Below are 27,475 nucleotides of genomic sequence, written 5' to 3'. Positions count from 1 at the left end.
GTTCTACCCGGTAATTTGCCGTTTAACACAGGTTCTTTAGCAGTGTGAACGGGTCAACCCGTGTCTGCATACCCGGATCTCAAACATGGGTAAAAAGAAGGGTTTTACCTGTGTATGAGATCCAGGTATGCGACCTGTTCACACTGCAGAAAAACCTGCGTTAAAAGGCAAATTCCCGGGTCGACATGATAGACCCGGGAATTTGCCTGCAGCGAGAACGGGTATAAATGTTACCTTTATTTTTTGAGCAGTGTATATATTTACTTTAGATATAACTAAACAAAAATATATTGTATGTATACACTACAAGCAAGACTAGTTCCTCTTAACAGACCTAGTATCTTCTTAACATGCTACAAACCAAACTCTTTGATACAATGTTTTAATGAGATACAATGCCGTCTCTTTAAATAGGTAGAATGTAATGCCAGTCACAATTACAACATTAGTACTGTATATAATGCACTGAATGCTATTGGTATGGTGCTATGCATGTACAATGATAGACAAGCTTCTGCTACACCTCAGATTGGATAGGTTACCTAGTACTGAAATGACAGCATGTACTTGGTACTGTTGCTGCATTCTGGGATAGCTGGTGATAAAGTGGAGCGATAATAGTACATCCGCCCAGACAGCGCTATACACCTGCTCTCGTTTTAAAGAAAAAAAAATGTAAATCCACAAAGCCAAACCGCGAGATCACCTGAGCATGCCGCACAATGAATGAAGCCTGTGACTATACCGGCTCAGAGCCCCCGGTGGGACACAAGGGGTTAATTCCCTGTGCCGCTTGTTGAATGATCTCACAGGCGCTCGGTGTCACATTGTTTCTGCTGCTGCTGCTGTGTGCAGGAGCGGAGCCGCCACAGAGACCCACTCACACACATACTGCTGTTGCTGCACCACACACACACCCTCACTCACACAGAGCCATCTCCCACTATCCCGGGGAGGGGAAGGAAGGAGTCAGGGCTGCTGCTCTCATATATAATCCTGCTGCTGCTGGCTGTGGAAGTGAAGATGGCGGCTCCCATCCCCAGCAAGCCAGGCACCGTCGGGGGAGTCAGCAAGCCGGCCTCCCCAGAGCTGGATTTCAGGTCCGGGGCGCGGATAGAGGAATTAAACAAACTCATCCAGGAATTTAACAAACACGACCAGCGGGAATACGATGACCAGAGAGCGCTGGAGATCCACACCGCCAAGGACTTCATCTTCTCCATGCTAGGTAAGCGGCCCCTTGCAGGCTGTACTGAGTGTGTGTGTGCCCGCCGCCGGCCCCGCACTGCTGGTGCCCCACTGCTGCTGCGCCCGGCGCCGGCCTGTCTGTGCGGGTGATCCGGGCTGGATCCGCAGCGTGTGGCAGAAGCAGCTGATCGCCACATGTACTATTCTACTGGGTGATCTGGGAGCAGCTGCTCATCCGCGCAATAGAGCTCCATTCCTGCTCCTGGTGTAGGAGGTGCCCGTGTCACATACATGCATGCCAATTATAGGGTATCTTTATTATGTGCCTCCGTGTCTGTAGTAATCAGCAGCTGGCTGTGCCAGTAATTATATCCTATGTTACACAGCTATGCTTGTGCTAATATAAGCTAATTGATTTGATTTAATGTGCATTAATAGCGCTACACATAGTCATTATAATGTATATGTAAGTGTACGCAGCTACAGTGTGTGTGTGTGTGTGTGTGTTTGTGTGTGTGTGTGTGTGTGTTTGTGTCAGTCAGTGTCAGGATCACCTGCATACCCTGACCATACATGTCCGCGGTACAGCAAAAGTCACTCCATGTTGTAATTGTTTATGCAAATATCACTGATGATGGCAAACATGTAGGTAGTGTGACCTGCATAGGAACATTGCTGTGACTAATCTGACAGCAGCTCATTATTATGACACATGCACTTGGGGTGAATAATGCCATGTAATGAGAGAGCCTGAGGCTACATGTGTTACATGCAATACATTGATCCTCTGTGATGGAGGCAGCACTATATACACTGCAGTTACTTGGGGGAAATGGCCATGTCAGTATTAGGAGATAATGCTTTCTTTTTTACTTTTGAAGCCTGAACTACAAATGCACAGTGACCCCACCTTCTATACGGCGCTATACTGTATGCATTGTGTGCACACGCCTTTATCAGAATAATCCTACCTGCAGCTAAGGCGTGGCATATTTACACCTGCACTGGGTGACTCCCTTGTGAGTGTAGCCATTATTTTCCAGGCCTGGGGACATGTAGTTTATTAGCACCATTTATGTACTGGATAATCTGCTACACTGCCGTCCCATATACTGTACCTTGGCCATGGGTTTTTTTGTGGTGACTGACAGAAGCAGTTAGGCCAGTTCCAAACAAACTGTCCCACTTGTTACATTCAGTCTGCGTGTACAGACCAGTGAACTGAATGTACCCTGTCACAGCAGTGCTCATTTATGTACTGTAGTAGCCACTTTACATCTGCATGCCTGGTCACACTTGTTACAACTGCATTCATTAATGTAATATAATTATAATGTAATATAATATGTGCAGCACTGTGTGTGTGTATAAGGTGTAACATGATCCTGATAATGTTTTTTCTACTCCCCTCTTGCTCTATATGTCTAAAGGCCAAAACACACTGGGTGATGTTGATCTGGAAGCAGCTCAGTTTTGCTGTTTTCAGATCAAAAGCTGCCCAGTGTGTACGGCCTGGTGATGAGCATTCATTCCTGGCCACTGCCGCTCATCTGCTGATATCACCAGCAGATGATCGACAGGGTGGACGGCTTTCCATAGCGTCCTGCTGGAAAGGTGTCCACACCTGGGAAAATCGCGCAGGCCAGCGGTTTTTTTATTTTTTTTTTATTTATTTTTTTATCCCACCCATCATCGCTGTGCATACATGCTGGACTTAAACCTTGACACCACAAAAAAAAAAAAAAAATAAATAAAGACACACACATGCCTCTCTCCCGTCAACTGAACATGCAGGCCAATTTTGACTATATAGTCAACTACCTGTATGTCCAGGCGGTCCTGCGTACCGAACAATATCATTCTGGGTTTTTGCAGAATTTTCCCTGCTGCGGATAGTTTACTATTACCACTGTCACACTGCACAAATTACCCGGGTCACTGTGCAGTGTGAAAGAGTCCAGCAACCAGGCAATTTAACCCAGGTTAAAAGAAGGGTTTTACCCAGGTTAATGGGCATTGTGAATGGGTAACCCGGGCCGATAGACCCAGGTCCTGTTCACACTATAGGGAGGAGGCAGCATCCGCTTAAAGCACTGTCTCCTCCCCCGTACCCAGGTGACTCTCTTTCCTGCCCCCCAATGACGTCATCAATCCAACAATGTCTGTCCTGGGAGCGACGTGGCATTTGCGAGGTGAAAGGGGTATTAATTGGCTGTGGTGTGGGTCATCTAGTGTGTACAGGATTTAATAATCAGCTGTATATTGTTTATTGAACACTTGCAACAGAGTTTATCATTTCACACATTTTACTATTAAAACAACTGTGCGAGTTAGTGGGTAACTTTCCATTTTGTTGCTGTGACTCTTACAAAATATACATTTCATGCTATTTATGCTGTACAAGGACATTTATACATAACGATGCAGTCAGCTTTTCACTAACTTACACAGTATCTTTAGGAAAATGGGTCATGCAGGCAAGATGAGCGGGTATCCTATCTCTGTAATGATTGTCAACACAATAAAAAGTGTCCATCATCTTTGTCATAGGATGTGGCAGGGTTTGTACGGATGTGAGTCGCAAGATCTCCTAACCTTCTGTTCTGTTGCAAGTTATCAATGCCTGCTCTTGCCTTTCCGTGGAATCTGCATTCTCTGCTATCACATAATGGCAGAAGATGCTCATGTTAAATGCTTCTGAAACTTTAGTTATTTTTAGCCTGTATAGAGCAACAGTGTTAAAGGTGAGACATATAATGTGCAAGTCATAAAAGGAATTTCATTTATAATAAAATGGAAAACACCCACATGTCTACATTTTTGGAAGTGTTCAGCATGCCCTCCCAACACATTATTGGGTAGAAATACCATTTTAGCATTTATTTCTGTTACAGCAGATTGGGCAAATGGACAGAGTGTATATATCCACCTAAATGTTCTTTTGACGCTGATGGTCCCCTTAATAAACATGTAAGTTGATTATAGACCTGCTCCAATTCTTGGAGCAGTGATTCACTGCGATTAGTGTGGCAGAGATGGGGATCATGGGGACTGCTGATCTTCAGATCAGTTGTCTCACAGAGATGTTGAATTACTCCAGTGTTTTAGTTGGATATTAAAGAAGCACTGCCCATAGGTGCAATCATTATTTGTAAAATGCCACTACACTTTTCTTTTGTTTTATTACTAGGTATTTTAATGTTACATTTTTTTGGACGGTCTCTATAGCAAAATTCCAAACCTTTTTAAAAGTTGCAGTGAGCAAAGTATACTTCAACCCTTTTGAGTGCCAACTGAATTTGTCAAATAGGTGTGAAAATTGGAAAGCAAACATGTTTATTCCTCATAATGACCTGTAATGTTTACATTTTTTTTATATAGGAAATATAATTTGGTATTTGTTTCCTAGCATGGTGCCCAGATTTTCTACGTACGCTAGCATCGTGAAATCGCATCGCATGCGCTTTTTGCATGACATGCGATTTTCCATATTTTCAGATGTATGATATGGCTGGTGTGAATGTGTTCCTAAAACATCCCCACTATTCACGCTACCCCGAAGAGCAGCGGCGGAACGCATCCTCCGTTCTTTTCATACCCCCACTATCCACGTCGGCGTGGAGTTGATTTTATATAGTGTGGCGAGCCACCGAGCCTGAAGCGTGGTGAGCGGACGCACATTACTTTACATGTATTTCGCGGGGCTCGCGCTCGCCACACTATATAAGATCAACTCCACGCCGTCGTGGATAGTGGGGGTATGAAAAGGTCGGAGGATGCGTTCCGCCGCCCCTCGCGGCGCTCACAATACTTCGGGGTGGCGTGGATACTGGGGGTGACGCAATGGCATAGTAAGCACCCATCACATCACATGGCATGAGTGCTTATACAATGAAATATCGCATCGCATTTGGTGCCATGCGATCCTATGCGATATTTCATTGTGTAAGCACTCCTGTGCACTTAATATGGACATTGCATCGTAGAGCGCTATACACGGTACACAATGCGATTTTCCTACGCAGAATAGCCCACTAAGCTATTTGCTTATTGGGCGCCGTGCTAGGAAACAAGATATATATATATATATATATATATATATATATATATATATATATATATATATATATATATATATATATATATATCTCTCATTTTATTATTAATTTTTTTTTCACAACATTTTTGTTTGAATTTATATAAGAACGCTGGCATATTTATTGGATATTTTTCTAAATGGTGGAAGGCAACAGCTCTTTTACACATTACTATTCTTTTCACCTTGCCTCTGTGATGCTATATGTACATCTTAAAAAACACCTGTAATCTTTGCTGTGTGCAGAGTTGGGTTCCTCTGAATATATTTTATTGCTGTTACTGTATGTGCCTCGCAACGGTTCAGGGTGTTGCAGATCTGGGAATAGCTTTTACCGTTTCCATTAACATGGCCTTTAGGAGGCGTTTCTTAGCCAGTATGTGTAATATGGCAGTTATGTGCTTAGTGGCCCTTATTCTGGTTCACCCGCAAAGGCAAATTCCTTCTCAAAAGGACAAACCCATGTGCACTGTGGGAGGGTAGATGTAACATGTGCAGAGATAATTCAATTTGGGTGAGGTATTTTGTTTCTGTCCAGAGAAAATACTGCTTTGTTTTACACTGCAATATAGATCTCACTTTGAAGTAAAACCCCACCCAATCTAATGCTCTCTGCACATGTTGCATCTGACCCCTACTGCAATGCACATGATTTCGTCCATTTATGAAGGAATTTGTATTTGCGAGTGAACCAGTATAAGGGCCAGTGTCCCACCACTCACTGCCCTCTTCCAGTTCAATGGCCCTGCAGCCTAGCTGGGATAGGCAGTTGTCAAAGCAGACCACTGCAGCTGATATTATTTCTGGTTTTGAGCTGTGCAAATTAACCAATAGTGCTGCAATTTTACTTTATCAGACTGGTGATGGAACTCCATGGAAGCCTTCTGGATTGCTGGACTAGCTCACCAAACATTTTACACACTAGATTATCTTTCCTATCTGGCTGGTTGAAATTAAAATCTGGAAGTTTTTGGGAGCAAATGGCAATTTACCATTTGCTCCTAAACATGGAAAACAGACAAAATAGTCATTCAGACAAATTGGTTAAATCCATTTATGCAGATGACTGCTTTTGTCCATTTTCCAGCTTTTGGGATCAAATGGTTGATTGTAATTTGTTTCCAAAAAATTCCATATTTTCATTTCACTGGTCCTGACAGATCACTCAGCACACAGCTCTGCTCATCGCTGTCTGCAGATTGCTCATCTACAAACATCACTACTTGTGTAGGCCCCATAAGTCACTGTTTCCTCTTTTGCTTACTTGTTTATGTTCGTTTTAATTGGGTGCTGTGGATCCATCTTGGCACCATATAAATAAAGGCTGATTATAATAATAATAATAATTCTCCAATGCAGCAACCATTATTAATGTAGCCATGTAACTGTTCCCTGAAGGTCAGCCCTGTGAGAGGGTAGATGGCATAGTAAGCAGTGTTTGTTTCTAAAATGAGGCACGTAAATTTCTGCACCATCATATACCCATTCAGAGCTACTCAATGCAGGGTACCAGGTGTTGCACATTACATCTATAGAGCAGAGAGTGCTGGAGCCATGGGGTTCAATACAAGGCCCTTATTCTGGTTCACTCTCAAAGGCAAATTTCTTCTCAAATGGACAAAACAATGTGCGCTGCAGGTGGGGCAGATGTAACTTGTGCAGAGAATTAGATTTAGATTAGTATTTGCGAGTGAACCATAATAATGGCCCAAGTCCCCATAATAATGGCCCAAGTCCCCTATCTGTGTTTGCATGTTCTCTCCACATTCATTTATGGTGACTCCCACAGTCCATATAAATATAACTGGCTTTTGACAAATAAAATTCTATATTGTCTGATATGTATGATGTATTGTAAATTTCTCTTTCAATGGTCCTGGTGACACAGCTCAACACTGGGATGTAGGAGGGTCCGAAGGAGCCAGGCACCTATCCTAAAGCTTTAGAGGGTAGGCTCCTCCCCTACTGCATCCCTGGACTCTTCAGTTCGTGTTAGGTGCCCACTGGAGTGGGTGCTATTCTAAAGGGCTGCAGGAGCAGCCGAAGAATTAGAGTAGTTAGGGTTTTTTTATTATTTTATTAACTATTACCCTAGCTAGGTAGGCACAGTGTGAGGATTTTCATAGTGAATCCTCACACTGCTAGCGCAGCAGGAGCTGACAGAAGCGCGTCCTGTCAGCTCTCTGTGCACAGGGTAGACTCTGTCTGGTCTCCCTGTGCTGCGCTTACAGCCTCTATTAAGAGGCTGCCTGGGCTCCGGAGTAGCCTGAAACCGGCTCCACATTTAGGTGGGGATCATGGGGGACAGGCGCTCCGTGATGGCGGCGGCCATTTTATGCGGAGCTTACACGCTGAGCTCCTGACTGAGAGGACAGCAGCGCTGTGACAGGCATGTTCCAAGTGGTCCCCATTTGAGGGGGAGATACTGGAACAAGGAAATCCTACCTAAGGAGCGGCTAGCTGGGGGTGGTTGGCGCCAAAAGGTCACGGACCCCGCAGCAGCAGGGACTTTGGTCTCTTCCTTCACTCTGACTTTGGCGCCTTTCAGAACGCTTGCAGCGGAGCTGAGCTGGCTTATTGATCCTGGCAGAGTGACTTGGATTTCCTGGGCATCGCTTCCCCGCAGTTGAAACCTACAGACAGCTAAGTGATTGGGTGCATTGACTTTGTATAAACGCTTGTACAATTGTTTGCACTGTGTATATTGAGATATATATATATACGCTTCACTTGCATCATGTCTGAGCATCAGGCTGTGGTTTTGGGGGAGGGAGTCCTTAGTGCACTGAGCGCGTGCAATGTTTGCACACAAAAGTTTGTCCCTGAGCAGATGGCCAAGGGGGGCTTATGTATTACTTGCGCTGATGTGAGACCCATGGGCAGTGAACACCATAGGGGAGAGCAGAGTGAACCTGCGTGGGCCAGTGCCCTAGGCAGGTCGGTAAACGCTTTGGTGCAGCTTCTGGACAGGCAGAGTGATGTGCTGGTAGAATCACAGAGACCTATGCCATCATCTCAGCAGTCGTCTGGCTCCTTACCTCTTACCCAGGCAGATCCTGCACTTATTCAGGTGATGCAGGATACTGCTAAGGGGATCAACAGATTCAGTGAAATACTGGACAAAATGGATGAGGTTACAGGGACCCCTAAAAGGTCTTATGCTATGCCTAATGTGTTAGAGGAAGAGGAAGGAGAGTATACTGACACACCCTGGGACCAGGGTGATGATTTTGAAGAGACCTCTGCTGCTGGTATAGAGGATCTTATTGTGGCTGTAAAACAGGCGTTAAAACTGTCTGTTGAGGATAAGACCCCTGTTAAGGGTGTTTTTAAGCGACAGCGAAAGGAGGCTGTTACTTTTCCCTCAGATGAGGGGTTACAGGAACTATTGGAAGGGGCTTGGAAAACCCCAGATAAGAGGCTACAGATGCCTAAAAGATTCCTTAGTCTGTACCCCATGCCGGAGTCTCATTCTGAACTCTGGGAAAAGGTGCCTGTTGTGGATGCTTCTGTGGCACGCTTATCAAAAGCTACGGTATTACCTGTACAGGGTGGTGCAGCTTTTAAAGATGCTGTGGATAAAAAGCTAGAGGGAAACCTCAAGGCTATTTTTGAAGGGGTGGGGTTTACCCTGCGTCCCCTTATTGCTTCAGCCTGGGTCTCTAAGGCCATTATAGAGTGGGCTGGTGAGCTATGCACCATGCTGCAGGCTGACCACGGTGCTTTGCTGGTAGCAGAAAAGATTAAGGCCGCTGCAGAATATGCGGTGGAAGCAGAGGAGGAAGCTCTTAAAATGGCTACCAGAGTATCCACAGTCTCCATAAATGCCAGGAGGGTACTCTGGCTTAAGGCCTGGGAAGCGGACAATGAGTCCAAAAAGGCCTTAGAAATGTTAGCTTTCAAGGGAAAGTTACTTTTTGGTTCTGAGCTTGAGGAGATTATAAAACAAGCCACAGGCGGCAAGAGTACGTTTCTGCCGGCCTCCTCAACAAAGCAGTCATCCAGATTTGCTGCTTTTAGGCCGTCCTTTCGGCCCTCCCCTAGAGGTGGTGCGTCCTTTCGGGGACAATCGTTCAGGGGAAAGTTCCAGAACTCCAGGGGCAAATCCCAAAGGTCCAAGTTTGGCTCTTTCAATAAGAAGCCTGCCTCTAAAGGAGAGGAAAAACCCTCCGCATGACTGCCAGGGGATCAGCCCGGCAGGGATAAAGGTGGGGGGGCGTCTTACACACTTCAGAGACGCTTGGGCTTCTCTAGACCAGGATACCTGGGTCTTAGAGATTATTACCCAGGGTTACAAAATCCCTTTCAGAGGGCGGACTCCAAAGAGGTTCATCCCCACACCCATACCAAAGCAGGCGCTCCTGCGCACAGCTCTTATGAGAGCGGCTCATTCCCTTTTGGAAAAAGGGGTGGTAGTCCCGGTTCCCAGGGCAGAGTGGAAGAAAGGATTTTACTCCACGCTGTTCCTGGTGCCCAAACCAGACGGGTCTTTCAGACCAATACTAAATTTGAAGTCCTTAAATGTTCACCTTTGGGTAGACCATTTCAAAATGGAGTCTTTGAGAACTGTACTCCTGAGTCTGGACCAGGGAGAATTTCTGGCGTCCATGGATGTCCAGGACGCATATCTGCACGTTCCCATTCACCCGGAACATCAGATGCTGTTGAGATTTGCCATAGGAGACCTGCATTTACAGTTCCGGGCGTTACCCTTTGGCCTAGCAACCGCGCCAAGGGTATTTACAAAAATAATGTCTGTGATGGCGGCAGTGCTGAGGCTCAGGGGAATCACAGTAATACCCTATTTGGACGATCTCCTGTTCAAAGCAGAATCAGCAACACTGCTTCAAAGTCATTTAAAAGAGGCCATCAGTTTTTTGCAGGCTCACGGCTGGATTTTAAACTTACAAAAATCTCAGTTGGTACCATCACAGAGGATCCAGTTCTTGGGAGTCATACTGGATACCCATCTCCATCGGGTATTCCTCCCGGAGATAAAGGCCAGGGACCTGGTCAATCTAGTTCAGGAGATCCTCAGTGCTCCGAGCTTGTCAGTATGGAGGTGCCTCAAACTCCTGGGGAAAATGGTGGCGTCATTCGAAACGCTTCAATTTGCCAGGTTCCACTCTCGAGTATTCCAATGGAACATTTTGTCAGCCTGGTCAGGAAACACTTTGACCATGAAGACGGAGTTGATAGTGCTGTCCGCAGACACTCGGGACTCCTTGAAATGGTGGACAGAGGTAGATTCCCTTCAGTGGGGTCGGTCATTACAGACCTGGGACTGGTTGATAGTAACTACCGATGCCAGTCTCAGGGGCTGGGGGGCAGTAGCCCTGGATCTCAGGCTGCAGGGCCTGTGGACGGCAGAGGAATCAGCGTTGCCAATCAACATCTTGGAGCTGAGAGCTGTCTGGAAAGTGATTTCCTTGGCGGGAGACAGGTTAAGGAACTCCCCCTTGAGGATTCAGACCGACAATGCCACAGCTGTGGCGTATCTGAATCACCAGGGAGGTACACGCAGCAGATTGGCCATGTGGGAGGTGTCCAGAATCTTTCTATGGGCGGAACAGAATGTTCCTGCAGTATCGGCTATATTCATTCCAGGAGTGGAGAATATAGAAGCAGACTTCCTGAGCAGGGAGGAGCTCAAGGAAGGAGAATGGAGCCTACACCCTCAGGTGTTTCACCAGATCACTGCAATGTGGGGAACTCCGGATTTGGACCTAATGGCATCCAGGTTCAACCATCAGGTGCCCAGGTTCTATGCCAGAACGAGAGATCCGCTAGCAGAGGCAGTGGATGCCATGACTACCCATTGGCAGGGAGATCTTCTTTATGCATTCCCTCCTATTCCGATGTTAGCAAGACTGTTAAAGAGGGTACAGGACCAGAAGGTCCCGGTGATCCTTGTGGCCCCAGATTGGCCAAGGAGGTCTTGGTATTCGAGGCTTCAGAGGTTATCAGTGGATTCATGGCGTCTACCTCTGAGACCAGACCTGTTAAGACAAGGCCCATTCAATCATCTGGATTCCGATCGATTGATTTTGACGGCTTGGTTATTGAAACCGCCATTTTGAAAAAGAAAGGATTTTCTGACGCAGTAGTGCAGACTATGATAAAAGCCAGAAAGGCTGTTTCTTCTGCAAATTATTATAGAGTCTGGAAGACTTATATTAGATGGTGTGAGAGGCAAAAAGCTCACACATCTCACTTCAAATTATCAAAAATGTTGGATTTTTTACAAGATGGATTTTCTTCGGGCCTAAGCCTTCAGTCGTTGAAGGTGCAGATTTCGGCCTTGTCCATCTATTTTCAAAAAAGAATTGCCATTTTACCGGAGATTCAAACTTTTTTACAAGGGGTATCCAAACTGAAACCCCCTTACAAGCAACCAGTAGCACCTTGGGACCTGTCACTGGTTTTGGATTGCCTTCAGAAGGCACCTTTTGAGCCTTTGAGGTCGGCTGACTTTAAGTTTCTCACGTGGAAGTTAGTGTTTTTGTTAGCAGTAGCATCTGCTAAGAGGGTGTCTGAGTTGGGAGCCTTGTCATGCAAATCTCCCTTCTTAATCTTTCACGATGACAGGGCTGTTCTGAGAACAGTGCCGCAATTTTTACCGAAGGTAGTCTCTGCCTTCCATTTAAATCAGGAGATAGTTCTACCTGTGTTTCAACCCCCAGAGGGTTCCAAGAAAAGGGACAAGTTGAAGACTTTGGATGTTGTGCGTGCCTTACGCATATATGTGGACAGAGTGAAGAGTGTTAGAAAGACTGACACTTTATTGGTATTGTATGACGTACATAAAATTGGTTGGCCTGCATCTAAGCAGACCATTGCTAGGTGGTTGCGATCTGTGATAGCTTTTGCATACACCAAAGTGGGTAGGCCTGTACCGGCCAGAATTAATGCGCATACCACCAGGTCAGTTGCTACCTCTTGGGCGGTCCGACATGGGGCCACAGCGGAGCAGGTTTGCAGAGCTGCCACTTGGTCATCTGTTCACACATTTGCCAAATTCTATAGGTTCCATGAGTTCGCGTCGGAGGACGCATCATTCGGGCGAGCAGTGCTGAGAGCTGCAGACCTGAGCGTACCCTCCCAAAGGACCGGCTCTGGAACGTCCCAGTGTTGAGCTGTGTCACCAGGACCATTGAAAGAGAAAAAGGGATTTTTGTAAGAACTTACCGTTCGAATCCCTTTCTCTGATATGGTCCTGGTGACACAGCGATCCCTCCCTTACGCTCAGTAAGTATGCCAGAATTTCATGATGTTTATGTTAAAATGGTTAAAAGTTAACAGTTTCTGTTATAAAATGTGCATATAATATGTGCAGGCGTTTGTACTGAGTTAATGTATTCCAGTGGCTTTGAAAGTTGAACTGAAGAGTCCAGGGATGCAGTAGGGGAGGAGCCTACCCTCTAAAGCTTTAGGATAGGTGCCTGGCTCCTTCGGACCCTCCTACATCCCAGTGTTGAGCTGTGTCACCAGGACCATATCAGAGAAAGGGATTCGAACGGTAAGTTCTTACAAAAATCCCTTTTTTATATGGAACTGATTCCAGTCAGCTGAATACAGATGACACTGCACAATTTACGGCAAAAAAGTATTTACTTTCCCATGGGGTCGTGAGAACTTTTGGGCAAAAGAGGAGCAAATTGTTTGATTTGGGCTGGCATTTAAACGTAACAATCAAATTCCCTCTTATGTATTTTGAGTTCTTCTCTCTTCACTTGTGTGTTTGTTTTTTGTTTTTTTAAACAAGTATTGGACTTTATTGTGTATTGACACAGAAATATGAATTGTGTGATCTGTTTCTTTGTCTATAAAACACGCCCTTTATACTAATTTGGACGGGTGCCAAATTCAGTAATACCCTGTTCTCACTGCAGGCAAATTCTCAGGTCTAGCATGTCGACCCGGAAATTTGCCTTTTAACACAGGTTTTTGTTGAAGTGTGACCGAGTCGCAAACCCGGATCTCATACATGGGCAAAACCCTTCTTTTTACCAGTGTTTGAGATCCAGGTATGCAGACACGGGTTGACCCGTTCTCACTGCATAAAAACCGGTGTTAAAAGACAAATTACCAGGTAGAACTTCTTCACCCGGGAATTTGCCTTGCAGTGAGAACAGGGGTCCGTCCCTGCAGTCCCCGGCATTTTAATGCTGGGTAAAAGCCGTGTATTTCTCACTGGCAGTGAGAACATGGTATAACTTCTGCAAATCTGTTTAAGCTAGTCCTAATCTAGATTTTAAAGATCCTGTGTTGCATTTTGGGAAAAATGAAATGAATGTACAGTTTCTGTGGAAAAGCAAAATGGCCCTAATACATTGTATATGGAAAGTCCTGTTAATGTAGCATCATGTTATATAGGAGGTTATTCTGATTGGTGCGGCCAAACGTGCGTACGTTCCATATTAGCGTACGCTCTCCGTACGCGGCCGTTGATGTTAAGTCCACCCACAAATCAGCCGCATACATACGGCCGGAAACAACGTCGAAGGGGAGTGGCGTACAATTGAGCGTACGCCAACGTACACGGACGGATCAGCCCTTAGACTCCGACAACTGGCGTACAACAGAGCGTACGCCACCGTTTACGGACGTCTCTCGTCCGTCTTCCCGCCGACTTCTTGCGGAAATCTGAGCGTACGCCAGCTTGCACGGACGGGTCGCTATTGTTTTCAATGGAAAACTCCGCTTATGTCACCGCTCGTGAGAGTGAGCGTACGTCCGTGTACGCTGGCATACCCTTCACATGTATGGACCTGCAAATCTTGCCTTTCAACTATAATTAAGAAAATTAATTAATTGATTGAATTAATTAATGTGCAAAATAGTTGGCATGGGCTTAAAACATTGCTGAAACATCCTTTGTAGGTATTAGATGTGGTTTATGTTATTGTATCATAAATACAAAACCTATGTTTGTATTAGAGTGATCACGTTGACACATGTCGACTTGTGTAGATTGAGTGTGCTACTGTGTAAAGTCTATGAAAGCACGTAGTGAATGTGTATAACTGTTTAACAAATACCTACCTTAGCATATATAAGCAGGTCTTAAAAAGATACTTACCTTAAATTAAACAAACCTTTAAATGTAGAGAAGTATAGAAAGATAAGCTTCCAATGTGTTTGAGTGCTGTGTGTGGCTTGCAGGTAGTGAAATCATGGTTTGGACTTAATAGACTGCAGCATTGCTTATTACATTCAGGTGTATGTGTTTGAGTAGTAATCAGCGTAAATGAGCAAACCCAGGCGCACGCTGGCATGCGGTATCTGTAGGGGTGGTCTGAGGTGGCGGTTGGCGGCCGCCTGTTTTGTGTCCGAAATGAACGGTGCTTTAGGCGATCGTGCGGTAGTAGCACCGTTCATTTTTGGTGCACACTCCCGTGTACGCCCATATTTACGCCCATTTTCCCTCATTATTTCGGCCGCTCCCCTCAACACGCCCCTATGCCGCCCCCAATGCCCGTACTCTCGCGTACAGGTTTTTTCGCACGGAGAGACCCGTCCGTAAGCGTTGTGGAGTGTTCGCGCCTGCGCATTGGCGATTGTACGCATGCGCAGATCATGAAAAACCCCGGAACGTACGCGTACGGCCCGGCCGCACCAACCAGAATAAGGCCCATAGTACCATGTATGTGACCACTCAAGCTCCTTAAGGTGCAAATAGCTAAAAATCTAGTATAAACTACACGCACCATGATTAAATATGAATGGCCACAATGTCTGCTTTGTATCTCAATGACTGTGGCACCCGTTAACACCCGAGTTATGATATTTTTGGATCCACTGAGGCAGGTGAGTAAATTATCCCATAAAACTCCCGGCTTTGGTACTATTTGGATAGCCCCGGGGATCTATTGGCTTTCAATAATCTACTGCAGGTAATTGAGTTTCACCTATTTTCTGTGAGATTTATCTGAACAGCTCTCCTTTTCATTCAATTTCATCAAATTTCTAGCATCCTCTGAATGTATCTAGGGGGATAACACTTCTATCAGAGATTTGGAATGAACAGAGGAGGGAGGGGATCATTAACAATGTTGAGTGTACAAACTAGACAAGCAAGTAAAGCTGTGTACACACGGCGGTGATATATTGCTCAGTTTCTCCTTTTCATCAGCGACCAGAGATGGTCGCTGATAAAAGGGAACCTCTGCCAGCGGTGCCGGCGATTAGAACGGGGCAGAAAACGGGATCGCGCACCTGGCGATTTATCGCCGAGGCACACTCCCATAACTGGCAATATGGTCGCCAGCGATTTGACCATATTGCCAGCGATTATAGCCCGTGTGTAGAGTTCTTTGTCTTCGTCTATGGCCCTAAAGTGATAAAGTGGAGAGTGATAAGAAACCAGCCAATCAGCTCCTACCTGTCATCTTTGAAACCCAACCTTTAACATAGCAGTTAGGAGCCGATTGGCTGACTGTTTATCAAAAAGTAATTAAGTGGAGAGTGATAAAGTCTGGTCCCCTAGTCTGTATTGGGCTTAAGAGTAGCCCATAGTCTACTATGAGCTAAAGCTGGTACTCTTTACTTAGAAGGGCGCCCACGATTTTGATCGTGGGCATCGTTAGTAAAAAATCTCGGGCATTGAATGCACTAAAAAATCGGGTGCAATCAACCGACGAGATGCCCGAGATTTCCCATAGGGAACAATGTTAAATGCCTCAATTGACCCGATTTTTCCATAGGAAACAATGTTAAATGGGCCACAGAGGCCAAATAGGCACCCTGAAGTGAATAATGGCCACCCGAATTGTTAACGCCACCCCACGATCAACGTCAACCCGATGCGTGGCGAGCCCGCGAGGGGCGGCGGTACGCGTCCTACGACCTTTTCATACCCCCACTATCCACGTCGGCGTGGAGTTGAGAATAGAAAGTGTGGCGAGCCCGAAGCGTGGCGAGCCCCGCGGACAGCTGTGAAGCCCGCAAGGGGACGCGGATACCTGTGAAGGTATCCGCGTCCCCTCGCGGGGCTCGCTGCGCTCGCCACGCTTCGGGCTCGGTGGCTCGCTGCGCTCGCCACACTTTCTATTCTCAACTCCACGCCGACGTGGATAGTGGGGGTATGAAAAGGTCGTTGGACGCGTACCGCCGCCCCTCGCGGGCTCGCTGCGCTCGCCACGCTTCGGGTTGACGTTGATCGTGGGGTGGCGTTAACAATTCGGGTGGCCATTATTCACTTCAGGGTGCCTATTTGGCCTCTGTGGCCCATTTAACATTGTTTCCTATGGAAAAATTGGGTCAATTGAGGCATTGAACAGGAAAATCGGGTCAATTGAGACATTTAACATTGTTCCCTATGGGAAATCTCGGGCATCTCGTCTGTCGCATCGCACCTGATTTTTTAGTGCATTCAATGCCCGAGATGGCCGAGATGGGCGCCCTTCTAAGTAAAGAGTACCCTAAAGCTTTGCCAATTTAGACAATCTGAACTCAACACATCTACACAACTTAAAAAAAAAAAAAAAAAATGCATGATGTGATAAATAGGCCTGATCCAACCGTTATGGGCCTGATTCGCACAATAAAAAGAACAATTGAATATAGCCCCACCATCTGCAGTGACTTTAGTCGGGAGATTGTGTGAGTGTGTTCTAAAAATTGAATATCGCCAGTATATTACTTTATTTTTGTGTGGCGTCCCATCAGAGTAGTGCAGTGGTTCCCAAACTGTGTGCCGTGGCACCCTGGGGTGCCTTGAAACCCTTACTGGGGTGCCTCAGGTTGATGGTTGATTAGTTCACAATAGGCAAATCAACATGATAGGCAAATCCAGTAATTGTGGCTGCCAATCATAATATATATGTGTACGGAATAGAAACAAATCTTGTCCCCCACTACATCATTAAACCTTAAGATGACATATACACACAATTTCTTTAATTCTTCAACATCAAACTTTTGGCCTAAGGGCGCCGTGGATAAAATTTCTGAAACTATGGGGCGCCGTGATTCGAAAAAGTTTGGGAACCCCTGGAGTAGTGTGCAATTTAGTGAAACTCATTCTTGTTCATTAACATAAATAAATTTTTTAACCGATTGAGTACAAAGCTGTTTTGGCTTAATGAACTATTAATGATCATGAATATTATTTGGCTTTGAATCCCTACTTTTATTTCCCAATGTAGTTTTAGATGGATTCTTCATTTGTGCCTTGTGGAAGATGTATGGTTGTGTTAAGCTCTCCTCTGCAGTCAGCTGGGGGCTGTATCCATGGCTAAGGAGCTGTTCTTTAGCCACTTGAGACTCATTTTATGTCTTGTATTCCCTTTTTAAAACATACCCATTATCACCCAGTGTGTTTCCAAACCGCACTGGATGATGTAGGCATGATGCCCTGTAAATTTTGTCTTTTGTTAAAAAGTTTTTTATGCCAAATCCAGGAACATGGGTATCTATTGGAATTTAGTGTAATTGGTCACATAACAGGAAGTGTTTATGTCCAAAATCGACTTGTATTCACTTGAGGATATATATTTACTGGTATATAATCTTGGGGCAAAATGATCCACCATAGTGCTGCTTACCCATCGTGCCAGGTGTCCCACCAAAGCATTTTGATGCCCCACCTTATTCTGGAAGTTTTAGTTTTTAATATTTGAGCCACCAATAGACATTAATTAAAGAAATGTGTCCTGAAATACATATATGTACATCTATGACCTAATGTTCAGAGCACACTGCAATTATCCTGGCCAGAATTGGGGGAGCTTGTACACGTGATCTAGGGGAATGATTGTGTATGTGTGTAATAAAAAAATCTCTCAGCCAGCCAATCGGCTCCTGCCTGACATTTTTCAAACAGTCTGTGACATGTCAGGCAGGAGCTGATTGGCTGGCTGTTTATCATCTTTGAAGCTTACTGCATCTGGCCCTCTGTCTGTTAAATTTTTCAGAACCTACACATATAGCGACATGCCAGCATTTTCTCAGCGATTTTCCTTAATTTAACTACATCGCTCAGAAAATACCCCTTCATTTCTGTGTGTGTAGGGGCCATAGCGATGTAGATGAGTGCATGTATCTTTCCCCATGATTAACCCCTTCATGACAGAGCCAGTTTGTGCCTTCATGACAGAGCCCTTTTTTTCAAATCTGACATGTCTCACTTAAGTGGGGATAACTTTTTTTTGCTTTTACTTATCCCAGTGATTTTGAGATTGTTTTCTCGTGACACATTGTACTTCAAGTTAGTGGTAAATTTTCGTCGATACAGTCTGTGTTTTTTTGTGAAAAATACCAAAATATCGTGAAAAAATGGAAAATTTTGCAATTTGCAAAATGTTAAATTTTCTGCTTGTGAGACAAATAATCATACCACTCAAAATAGTTAATAACTAACATAGACCATATGTCTACTTTATGTTTCCATCATTATTTCAACTTCCTTTTAATTTTTTTGGACACTAGGAGGCTTACAATATGAATAGCAAATTCTCAAATTTTCATGAAAATTTCAAACACTGATTTTTTTAGGGACCAGTTCAGTTCTGATGTGACTTTGAGGGACTTGTATGTGAGACACCCCCATAAATGATGCCATTTCAAAAACTGCACCCCTCACAGTATTCAAAACAGCATTTTGGAAGTTTGTTAACCCTTTAGGTGTTTCACAGGAATTAAAACAAAGTGTAGGTGAAATTTCAAAATTTCTTTTTTTTTGCAGAGTTTCAATTTTAATACATTTTTCTAACGAATACAGTAGATTTTACTAGAGAAATGTGACTAAAAATTGATTCCCCCAATTCTTTTGTTTTCAAAAATATCCTATATGTGGCCCTAGTGTGCACGTTGACCAAACCACAGGCTTCATAATAGAAGGAGCACCTACTTGATTTTGGAGCCTCCTTTTTATGAGATTTTTTTTTAGGCACCATGTAGGTTTCTAGGCACCATAAGTGCTAAAAGTTAGGAACCTCCCCCACAAGTCACCCCATTTTGCAATCTACACCCCTCAGGGAATTCATCTAGGGGTATAGTGTACATTTCAAACCCCCAGGGGTTTCACCAATTTTGGTACAACTGGGATGTGAAAATGAAAAATTACATTTTTTTACACAAACATGCAGTTCTGGCTCAAAATTTTTCATTTTCACAAGGAATGAAGGAGACAAAGCACCCCAAAATCTGTGCCCCAATTTCTCCCGAGTACGGCAATGCCTCACATGTGACCAAAAAATACCAGTTGGGTGCATGGCAGGACTCAGAAGGGAAGGAGTGATTTTTGGATTTTGCAGCACAGATTTTGGTGGAATGAATGGTGGGTGCTATGTTGCACCAATACAGTGGAACCCCCCCACAAGTCACCCCATTTTGCAAAGTACACCCCTCAGGGAATTCATCTAGGGGTATAGTGTACATTTCAAACCCCCAGGGGTTTCACCAATTTTGGTACAACTGGGATGTGAAAATGGAAAATTACATTTTTTTACACAAACATGCAGTTCTGGCTCAAAATTTTTCATTTTCACAAGGAATGAAGGAGACAAAGCACCCCAAAATCTGTGCCCCAATTTCTCCCGAGTACGGCAATGCCTCACATGTGACCAAAAAATACCAGTTGGGTGCATGGCAGGACTCAGAAGGGAAGGAGTGATTTTTGGATTTTGCAGCAAAGATTTCGGTGGAATGAATGGTGGGTGCTATGTTGCATTAGCAAGACTCCCAAAGCACCAATACAGTGGAACCCCCCCACAAGTCACCCCATTTTGCAAAGTACACCCCTCAGGGAATTCATCTAGGGGTATAGTGTACATTTCAAACCCCCAGGGGTTTCACCAATTTTGGTACAACTGGGATGTGAAAATGGAAAATTACATTTTTTTACACAAACATGCAGTTCTGGCTCAAAATTTTTCATTTTCACAAGGAATGAAGGAGACAATGCACCCCAAAATCTGTGCCCCAATTTCTCCAGAGTACGGCAATGCCTCACATGTGACCAAAAAATACCAGTTGGGTGCATGGCAGGACTTAGAAGGGAAGGAGTGATTTTTAGATTTTGCAGCTCAGATTCTGGTGGTTTTTTGGTGGGTGCTATGTCGCATTAGCAAGACCCCCCCAAGCACCAATACAGTGGAACCCCCCCACAAGTCACCCCATTTTGCAAAGTACACCCCTCAGGGAATTCATCTAGGGGTATAGTGTACATTTCAAACCCCCAGGGGTTTCACCAATTTTGGTACAACTGGGATGTGAAAATGGAAAATTACATTTTTTTACACAAACATGCAGTTCTGGCTCAAAATTTTTCATTTTCACAAGGAATGAAGGAGACAATGCACCCCAAAATCTGTGCCCCAATTTCTCCCGAGTACGGCAATGCCTCACATGTGACCAAAAAATACCAGTTGGGTGCATGGCAGGACTCAGAAGGGAAGGAGTGATTTTTGGATTTTGCAGCAAAGATTTTGGTGGAATGAATGGTGGGTGCTATGTTGCATTAGCAAGACTCCCAAAGCACCAATACAGTGGAACCCCCCCACAAGTCACCCCATTTTGCAAAGTACACCCCTCAGGGAATTCATCTAGGGGTATAGTGTACATTTCAAACCCCCAGGGGTTTCACCAATTTTGGTACAACTGGGATGTGAAAATGGAAAATTACATTTTTTTACACAAACATGCAGTTCTGGCTCAAAATTTTTCATTTTCACAAGGAATGAAGGAGACAATGCACCCCAAAATCTGTGCCCCAATTTCTCCAGAGTACGGCAATGCCTCACATGTGACCAAAAAATACCAGTTGGGTGCATGGCAGGACTTAGAAGGGAAGGAGTGATTTTTAGATTTTGCAGCTCAGATTCTGGTGGTTTTTTGGTGGGTGCTATGTCGCATTAGCAAGACCCCCCAAGCACCAATACAGTGGAACCCCCCCACAAGTGACCCCATTTTGCAAACTACACCCCTCAGGGAATTCATCTAGGGGTATAGTGTACATTTCAAACCCCCAGGGGTTTCACCAATTTTGGTACAACTGGGATGTGAAAATGGAAAATTACATTTTTTTACACAAACATGCAGTTCTGGCTCAAAATTTTTCATTTTCACAAGGAATGAAGGAGACAAAGCACCCCAAAATCTGTGCCCCAATTTCTCCCGAGTACGGCAATGCCTCACATGTGACCAAAAAATACCAGTTGGGTGCATGGCAGGACTTAGAAGGGAAGGAGTGATTTTTGGATTTTGCAGCTCAGATTCTGGTGGAATTTTGGTGGGTGCTATGTCGCATTAGCAAGACCCCCCAAGCACCAATACAGTGGAACCCCCCCACAAGTGACCCCATTTTGCAAACTACACCCCTCAGGGAATTCATCTAGGGGTATAGTGTACATTTCAAACCCCCAGGGGTTTCACCAATTTTGGTATAACTGGGATGTGAAAATGGAAAATTACATTTTTTTACACAAACATGCAGTTCTGGCTCAAAATTTATCATTTTCACAAGGAATGAAGGAGACAAAGCACCCCAAAATCTGTGCCCCAATTTCTCCCGAGTACGGCAATGCCTCACATGTGACCAAAAAATACCAGTTGGGTGCATGGCAGGACTCAGAAGGGAAGGAGTGATTTTTGGATTTTGGAGCACAGATTTTGGTGGAATGAATGGTGGGTGCTATGTTGCATTACCAATACAGTGGAACCCCCCCACAAGTCACCCCATTTTGCAAACTACACCCCTCAGGGAATTCATCTAGGGGTATAGTGTACATTTCAAACCCCCAGGGGTTTCATCAATTTTGGTACAACTGGGCAGTGAAAATGAAAAAAATACATTTTTTTACACAAAAATGTACTTCTGGCTCAAAATTTTTCATTTTCACAAGGAATGAAGGAGACAAAGCACCCCAAAATCTGTGCCCCCATTTCTCCAGAGTACGGCAATGCCTCACATGTGACCAAAAAATTCCAGTTGGGTGCATGGCAGGACTCAGAAGGGAAGGAGTGATTTTTGGATTTTGCAGCAAAGATTTTGGTGGAATGAATGGTGGGTGCTATGTTGCATTACCAATACAGTGGAACCCCCCCACAAGTCACCCCATTTTGCAAACTACACCCCTCAGGGAATTCATCTAGGGGTATAGTGTACATTTCAAACCCCCAGGGGTTTCATCAATTTTGGTACAACTGGGCAGTGAAAATGAAAAAAATACATTTTTTTACACAAAAATGTACTTCTGGCTCAAAATTTTTCATTTTCACAAGGAATGAAGGAGACAAAGCACCCCAAAATCTGTGCCCCCATTTCTCCAGAGTACGGCAATGCCTCACATGTGACCAAAAAATACCAGTTGGGTGCATGGCAGGACTCAGAAGGGAAGGAGTGATTTTTGGATTTTGCAGCTCAGATTCTGGTGGAATGAATGGTGGGTGCTATGTGGCATTAGCAAGACCCCCGAAGCACGGTGAAATGATGAACCTAATAATCCATAGATGTGTGGTATATTTTAAAGCACTCCTTTATACATAGGCCGGGTTTGTCGGGGCAAGTTTCACAGTGGAAAATAGTTTCCTTTCTTATTCCCTTTTTATAACAAACTTTGCACCTTTTTTGTGTCCTGCCCTTTCTTGCAGTGGAGGGGATTTCGTTGGGAAAATGCTGCCCTGGTACAATACGGGGGCCAGTACTAGAAGTACTGGGGCCCTCTGCCTGCTGATTCCCAAATGTTAGGCTCTTTATGACTTCCTCTTGAAAGTGCATAAATGTCCCCCTCTGGCCGGTAGAACGGAATAGCACGTAAGCGTTATACAGTGCCATCTGGATGATATACACGGCCAGCTTCTTGTACCAGATATTTGTTTTCCGCAGGGCACTGTACGGCTTTAGTACCTGATCTGAAAGATCCACTCCGCCCATGTACTTATTGTAATCTAGGATACAATTTGGTTTGGAGGTGTGGGTACTGGTACCTCGTACAGGGATGGAGGTGGTACTGTCTCCATGAATTGTTGTCAGTATAAGGACATCCCTCTTGTCCTTATATTTGACCAACAACATATTTTCGGTGCATATTCCCCTGCTTTCACCCCTTCTCATTACTTGGGCAATGTGCGTTTTGGGGAGGCCTCTTTGGTTCTTGCGCACAGTACCGCAAGCTGCTGTACCTCTTGAACCAAGGGCCTTAAACAGGGGGATGCTGGTGTAAAAGTTATCCACATAGAGGTGATAACCCTTATCCAGGAAGGGGTGCATTAAATCCCAGACAATTTTTCCACTAACACCTACGAGGGAGGGGGGGCATTCTGGTGGTTCAATTCTTGAATCCTTCCCTTCATATACCCTAAACTTGTGGGTGTACCCTGTGGTGCTTTCACACAGCTTATACATTTTTATGCCATACCTTGCCCTCTTACTGGGAAGGTACTGGCGGAATTTAACCCTTCCTTTAAAATGTATAAGGGACTCGTCGATACTAATACATTTATCAGGGATGTATAGCTCTGCAAATTTGGCACTGAAATGATCAATGACCGGCCTGACTTTGAATAGCCTGTCAAAGGTGGGATCATCTCTGGGTGGGCACTGTGCATTATCGGTGTAATGTATAAATTTATGGATTGCCTCAAAACGAGCCCGGGGCATGGCCATACGGTGAAATGGGGTGCTGTACAGAACATCTGTACTCCAATATTGCCTAATTTGTGGCTTTTTTACTATGCCCATATGTAACACCAGACCCCAAAACGTCATCATCTCTACTGCATCTACAGGGGTCCACCTAGCAAATGATGACGTGGGGTTTTGAGCAATAAACTGCTGGGCATATAAATTAGTTTGGTCCACCATTAAATTTATAAAATCATCAGAGAAAAATAATTTGAAAAAGTCAATTTCTCTGAGACCTGTTGAATCAAATTGGATTCCTGGGATGGCCAAAAACTCAGGAACCTGGGGCTCAAAATTGTCTGGTGGTGGGGTCCATACGAGATCAATTATTGGGGGGGGGGTCTCAGCTGCTCTACGGGGGCGTCTTTGAGGGGGTCCCTCATCATCAGAGGAGGAAGAGGAGCTTAAGACAAATCCTTCAAATTCCCCGCTTGCCTCACTGGCTGTGTCAGAGTCAGATGCAAGCATGGCATATGCCTCCTCCACCGAATACATTCTCCTGGATGACTGGGACGACATTTGGGATGACATTTGGGATGCCATTTATATTTTTGTGTTACTGGTAGTGAAATGTTTCAACACGTGTATAGTGTAGGGGGGGGTACAAACTTTATTTCAACCCAGGGGGTATGTAGTGTGTATTGTGTATGTAGTGCAGAAAAAAAAAATACAAAAAAAAAAAAATTGAAGGGTTCAAAAAAAAAAAAATGGAAGGGGTTAAAAAAAAAAAAAATGGAAGGGGTTAAAAAAAAAAAAAATGGAAGGGGTTAAAAAAAAAAAAAAAGGTCCTGCGCCAAAAATTGAGCACAGATGTTGGTCAGTAACGTCCGTCACTGAACAGCGCTCAAAGGCAACAGGAATTTGATCAAAAAAAAAAAAAAATAGATCAACCCTGTGCCGAAAAAGCTGATCAGTGATGTACGTCACTGATCAGTGCACAGTGGCCACAGGACACACACAAAATCACAGTGTGTGTAAAAAAAAAATGTAAAAAAGACCCCACAGCACTCACAAAAAATAAAAAAAGGTGATCAGTGATGCGACACTGATTACCAGTGAGGGGCAGCAGGTGCACAACCTTTGGTGGTACTGACAGGTATATATAAAAAAAAAAAACCTCTGTACCCCCAAAAAGTTGCTGATCACCTCAGATATAGTGATCAGCACAAAAAGGCGGGGGCAGCCGACACAAAATTTAGCACTCTATCACTATCTCTCTCTATCTCTCACTATCTATCACTCTATGACACTGCAGCAGTTATATAAAAAATATATAGCACAATCTGTCACTATCTCTCTATCTCTCTCTCTCTATCTCTCTCTATCTATCTATAGCTCTATCACACTGCAGCAGCACAAAATATAGCACTAGGCCTCTCTATCTCTCTCTATCTCTCTCTATCTCTTTCAGTTATATAAAAAATATATAGCACAATCTGTCACTATCTCTCTCTCTATCTCTCTCTCTCTATCTCTCTCTATCACACTGCAGCAGCACAAAATATAGCACTAGGCCTCTCTATCTCTCTCTATCTCTCTCTATCTCTTTCAGTTATATAAAAAATATATAGCACAATCTGTCACTATCTCTCTCTCTATCTCTCTCTCTCTATCTCTCTCTATCTATAGCTCTATCACACTGCAGCAGCACAAAATATAGCACTAGGCCTCTCTATCTCTCTCTATCTCTCTCTATCTCTCTCTATCTCTCTCTATCTCTCTCTATCTCTCTCTCTCTAACTCTCTCTAACTCTCTATCTATCTAATAAATCGCAGCAGCACAAGATGCAGCACAAGATGCAGCACAGGATGTCACAAAATGTCACAATATCAATGATCAATGATCAGGTAAGGGTTCTGGTCAGTATAGGCGGCAGGTGGGGCACGGTGACCGCACTGCACGCTTTTCCAGACCGGAATGGCGTCTGCAGTGCAGTCACCGTTAGTTTAAACCCCCCTCCACGGCTGTGATTGGTCCGTCGGTCCGACGGACCAATCACGGCCTTTGGGGGCGGGCGGGGTGAGGTGGGGTGACACCAGTGTCACCCTTACACCCCGCGGTGATTGGTGCTGTACTTTACAGCACCAATCACCTCCGATCCCGTGTCACCGGCGAACGTTATTCGCCGGTGACACAGGAAAACGCTGTGAATGGCTGTTCACACTGAACAGCCAATCACAGCGATCGGCGACGGGGGGGCGGCATCGCAGCCCCCCCTGGGCATGCAGGGACATGTCTGCTGTCAGGGACAGCAGACATCGTCCCTCTGTCACTGCGTCTCTAGACGCAGTGACAGTTTTAAGCCATGACGTATATATACGTCAACGGTCGGGAAGTACTTCCCGGCCATGACGTATATATACGTCAATTGTCGTGAAGGGGTTAAGAACCAGCACTCTGGTTTATTAATTGGTCGGGGACAGTGTTCTCACAGCTGTGTGCTGAGCCATCTATGTGTGTAGGGCTCATTAGCAATTTTCCAGTTTGGTAAAAAGAAAAAAAAGATTCCAATATGGAATTTTGTTTTTACCATTTGCAGGAAGAAGGATGTTTGTTTGTTGAACTGCTTTATCTACCGCTGTACCAGACTATTGTGCTCTACCCCCATGCTACACATCTACTAGTTCTATTGTTTTGAAATGCTTATCTTATTATATTGTGACATTAAGGATTATGGGCCTTATTCTAGTTCACTCTTTCTGACAAAATCCTTCTTAGATGGACAAAACCATGTGCACTGCAGGGTGGGCAGCTGTGGGGCTACCTCCAGCCAGCACACAGGCATCCATTCACCTCTTCCCTAGTACAGCAGTCAGGTGGTATAGGCTCTCCCCCTCCCCCTTTGATGTGGGGATATGTGATATAAATGCTTTTCTTGCTAGAGATTCATTTTGGCTATATAATTCAGCCTTACTCTCTTCTTGGTTACAGATTAATCATTCTGCATTTTCCTGCTGAAAACTGTAAAAAGATTCCTGCTCATGATAAAATTACCTTTGCTTTGAAATGTGTCTTGTTACCACTGATAGATATATATATCTATCTCCAATGTGTGTGATAGGACAGCACTCCAATCGTCTGTAATACCTTTCCTCCGGTGCCCGCCAGAAGACCAACAAGGTCCCCCAATATAGCAGCAAATTTCGGCGGCACCTATATAAGCATCAAGAACCCCACGTGTAGACACCCCCACCGGAGCCGCTGCGCCAGTAGATGATCTACTGGATCAGCGGACCGGCTCCGGTGGGGGTGTCTACACGTGGGGTCCTTGATGCTTATATAGGTTCCGCCGAAATTTGCTGAGATATATATATATATATATCTCCTCCTAAGTGGTATTATATCCGAGCACAACATGGCTAACATAGCATTAGCCAATATGTAATTACAGTTAGTTTATTAGAAAAATGAATTGTCTGTAGAACTTGAGGACATATGGCCTACCTAGCTCTTATATGTCAAGCTAAAGAACACCTTTTGTAAAAGTTGGGTAAATATAACATTTTAGCATTTTGTAGAATTTTTTTTTTTTTATTCTGTAACCATCATTTACATTGCAAAA

The 27,475-nt window shown here is 44.5% G+C and overlaps 1 protein-coding gene across 1 annotated transcript in view; it reads left to right on the top strand.

Annotated features, from left to right (window-relative positions):
- The first annotated feature begins 721 nt into the window (after positions 1 to 721).
- The window catches only part of MB21D2 (Mab-21 domain containing 2), a 102,360-nt gene continuing 75,606 nt past the window's right edge, over positions 722 to 27,475 (top strand). Inside the window, exon 1 of the mRNA XM_083177553.1 lies at positions 722 to 1,228. Within this exon, the coding sequence (XP_083033679.1) occupies positions 1,024 to 1,228 (205 nt within the window). The 5' untranslated portion in view covers positions 722 to 1,023. The remainder of the gene's footprint in view (positions 1,229 to 27,475) is intronic.

This window comes from Crinia signifera, chromosome 3 (genome assembly GCF_055691185.1).
Source record: "Crinia signifera chromosome 3, ASM5569118v1, whole genome shotgun sequence".
Classification (NCBI taxonomy): domain Eukaryota; kingdom Metazoa; phylum Chordata; class Amphibia; order Anura; family Myobatrachidae; genus Crinia; species Crinia signifera.
Note: the sequence above shows the minus strand (reverse complement) of the source record. Positions and strands in the feature narration are given on the sequence as shown.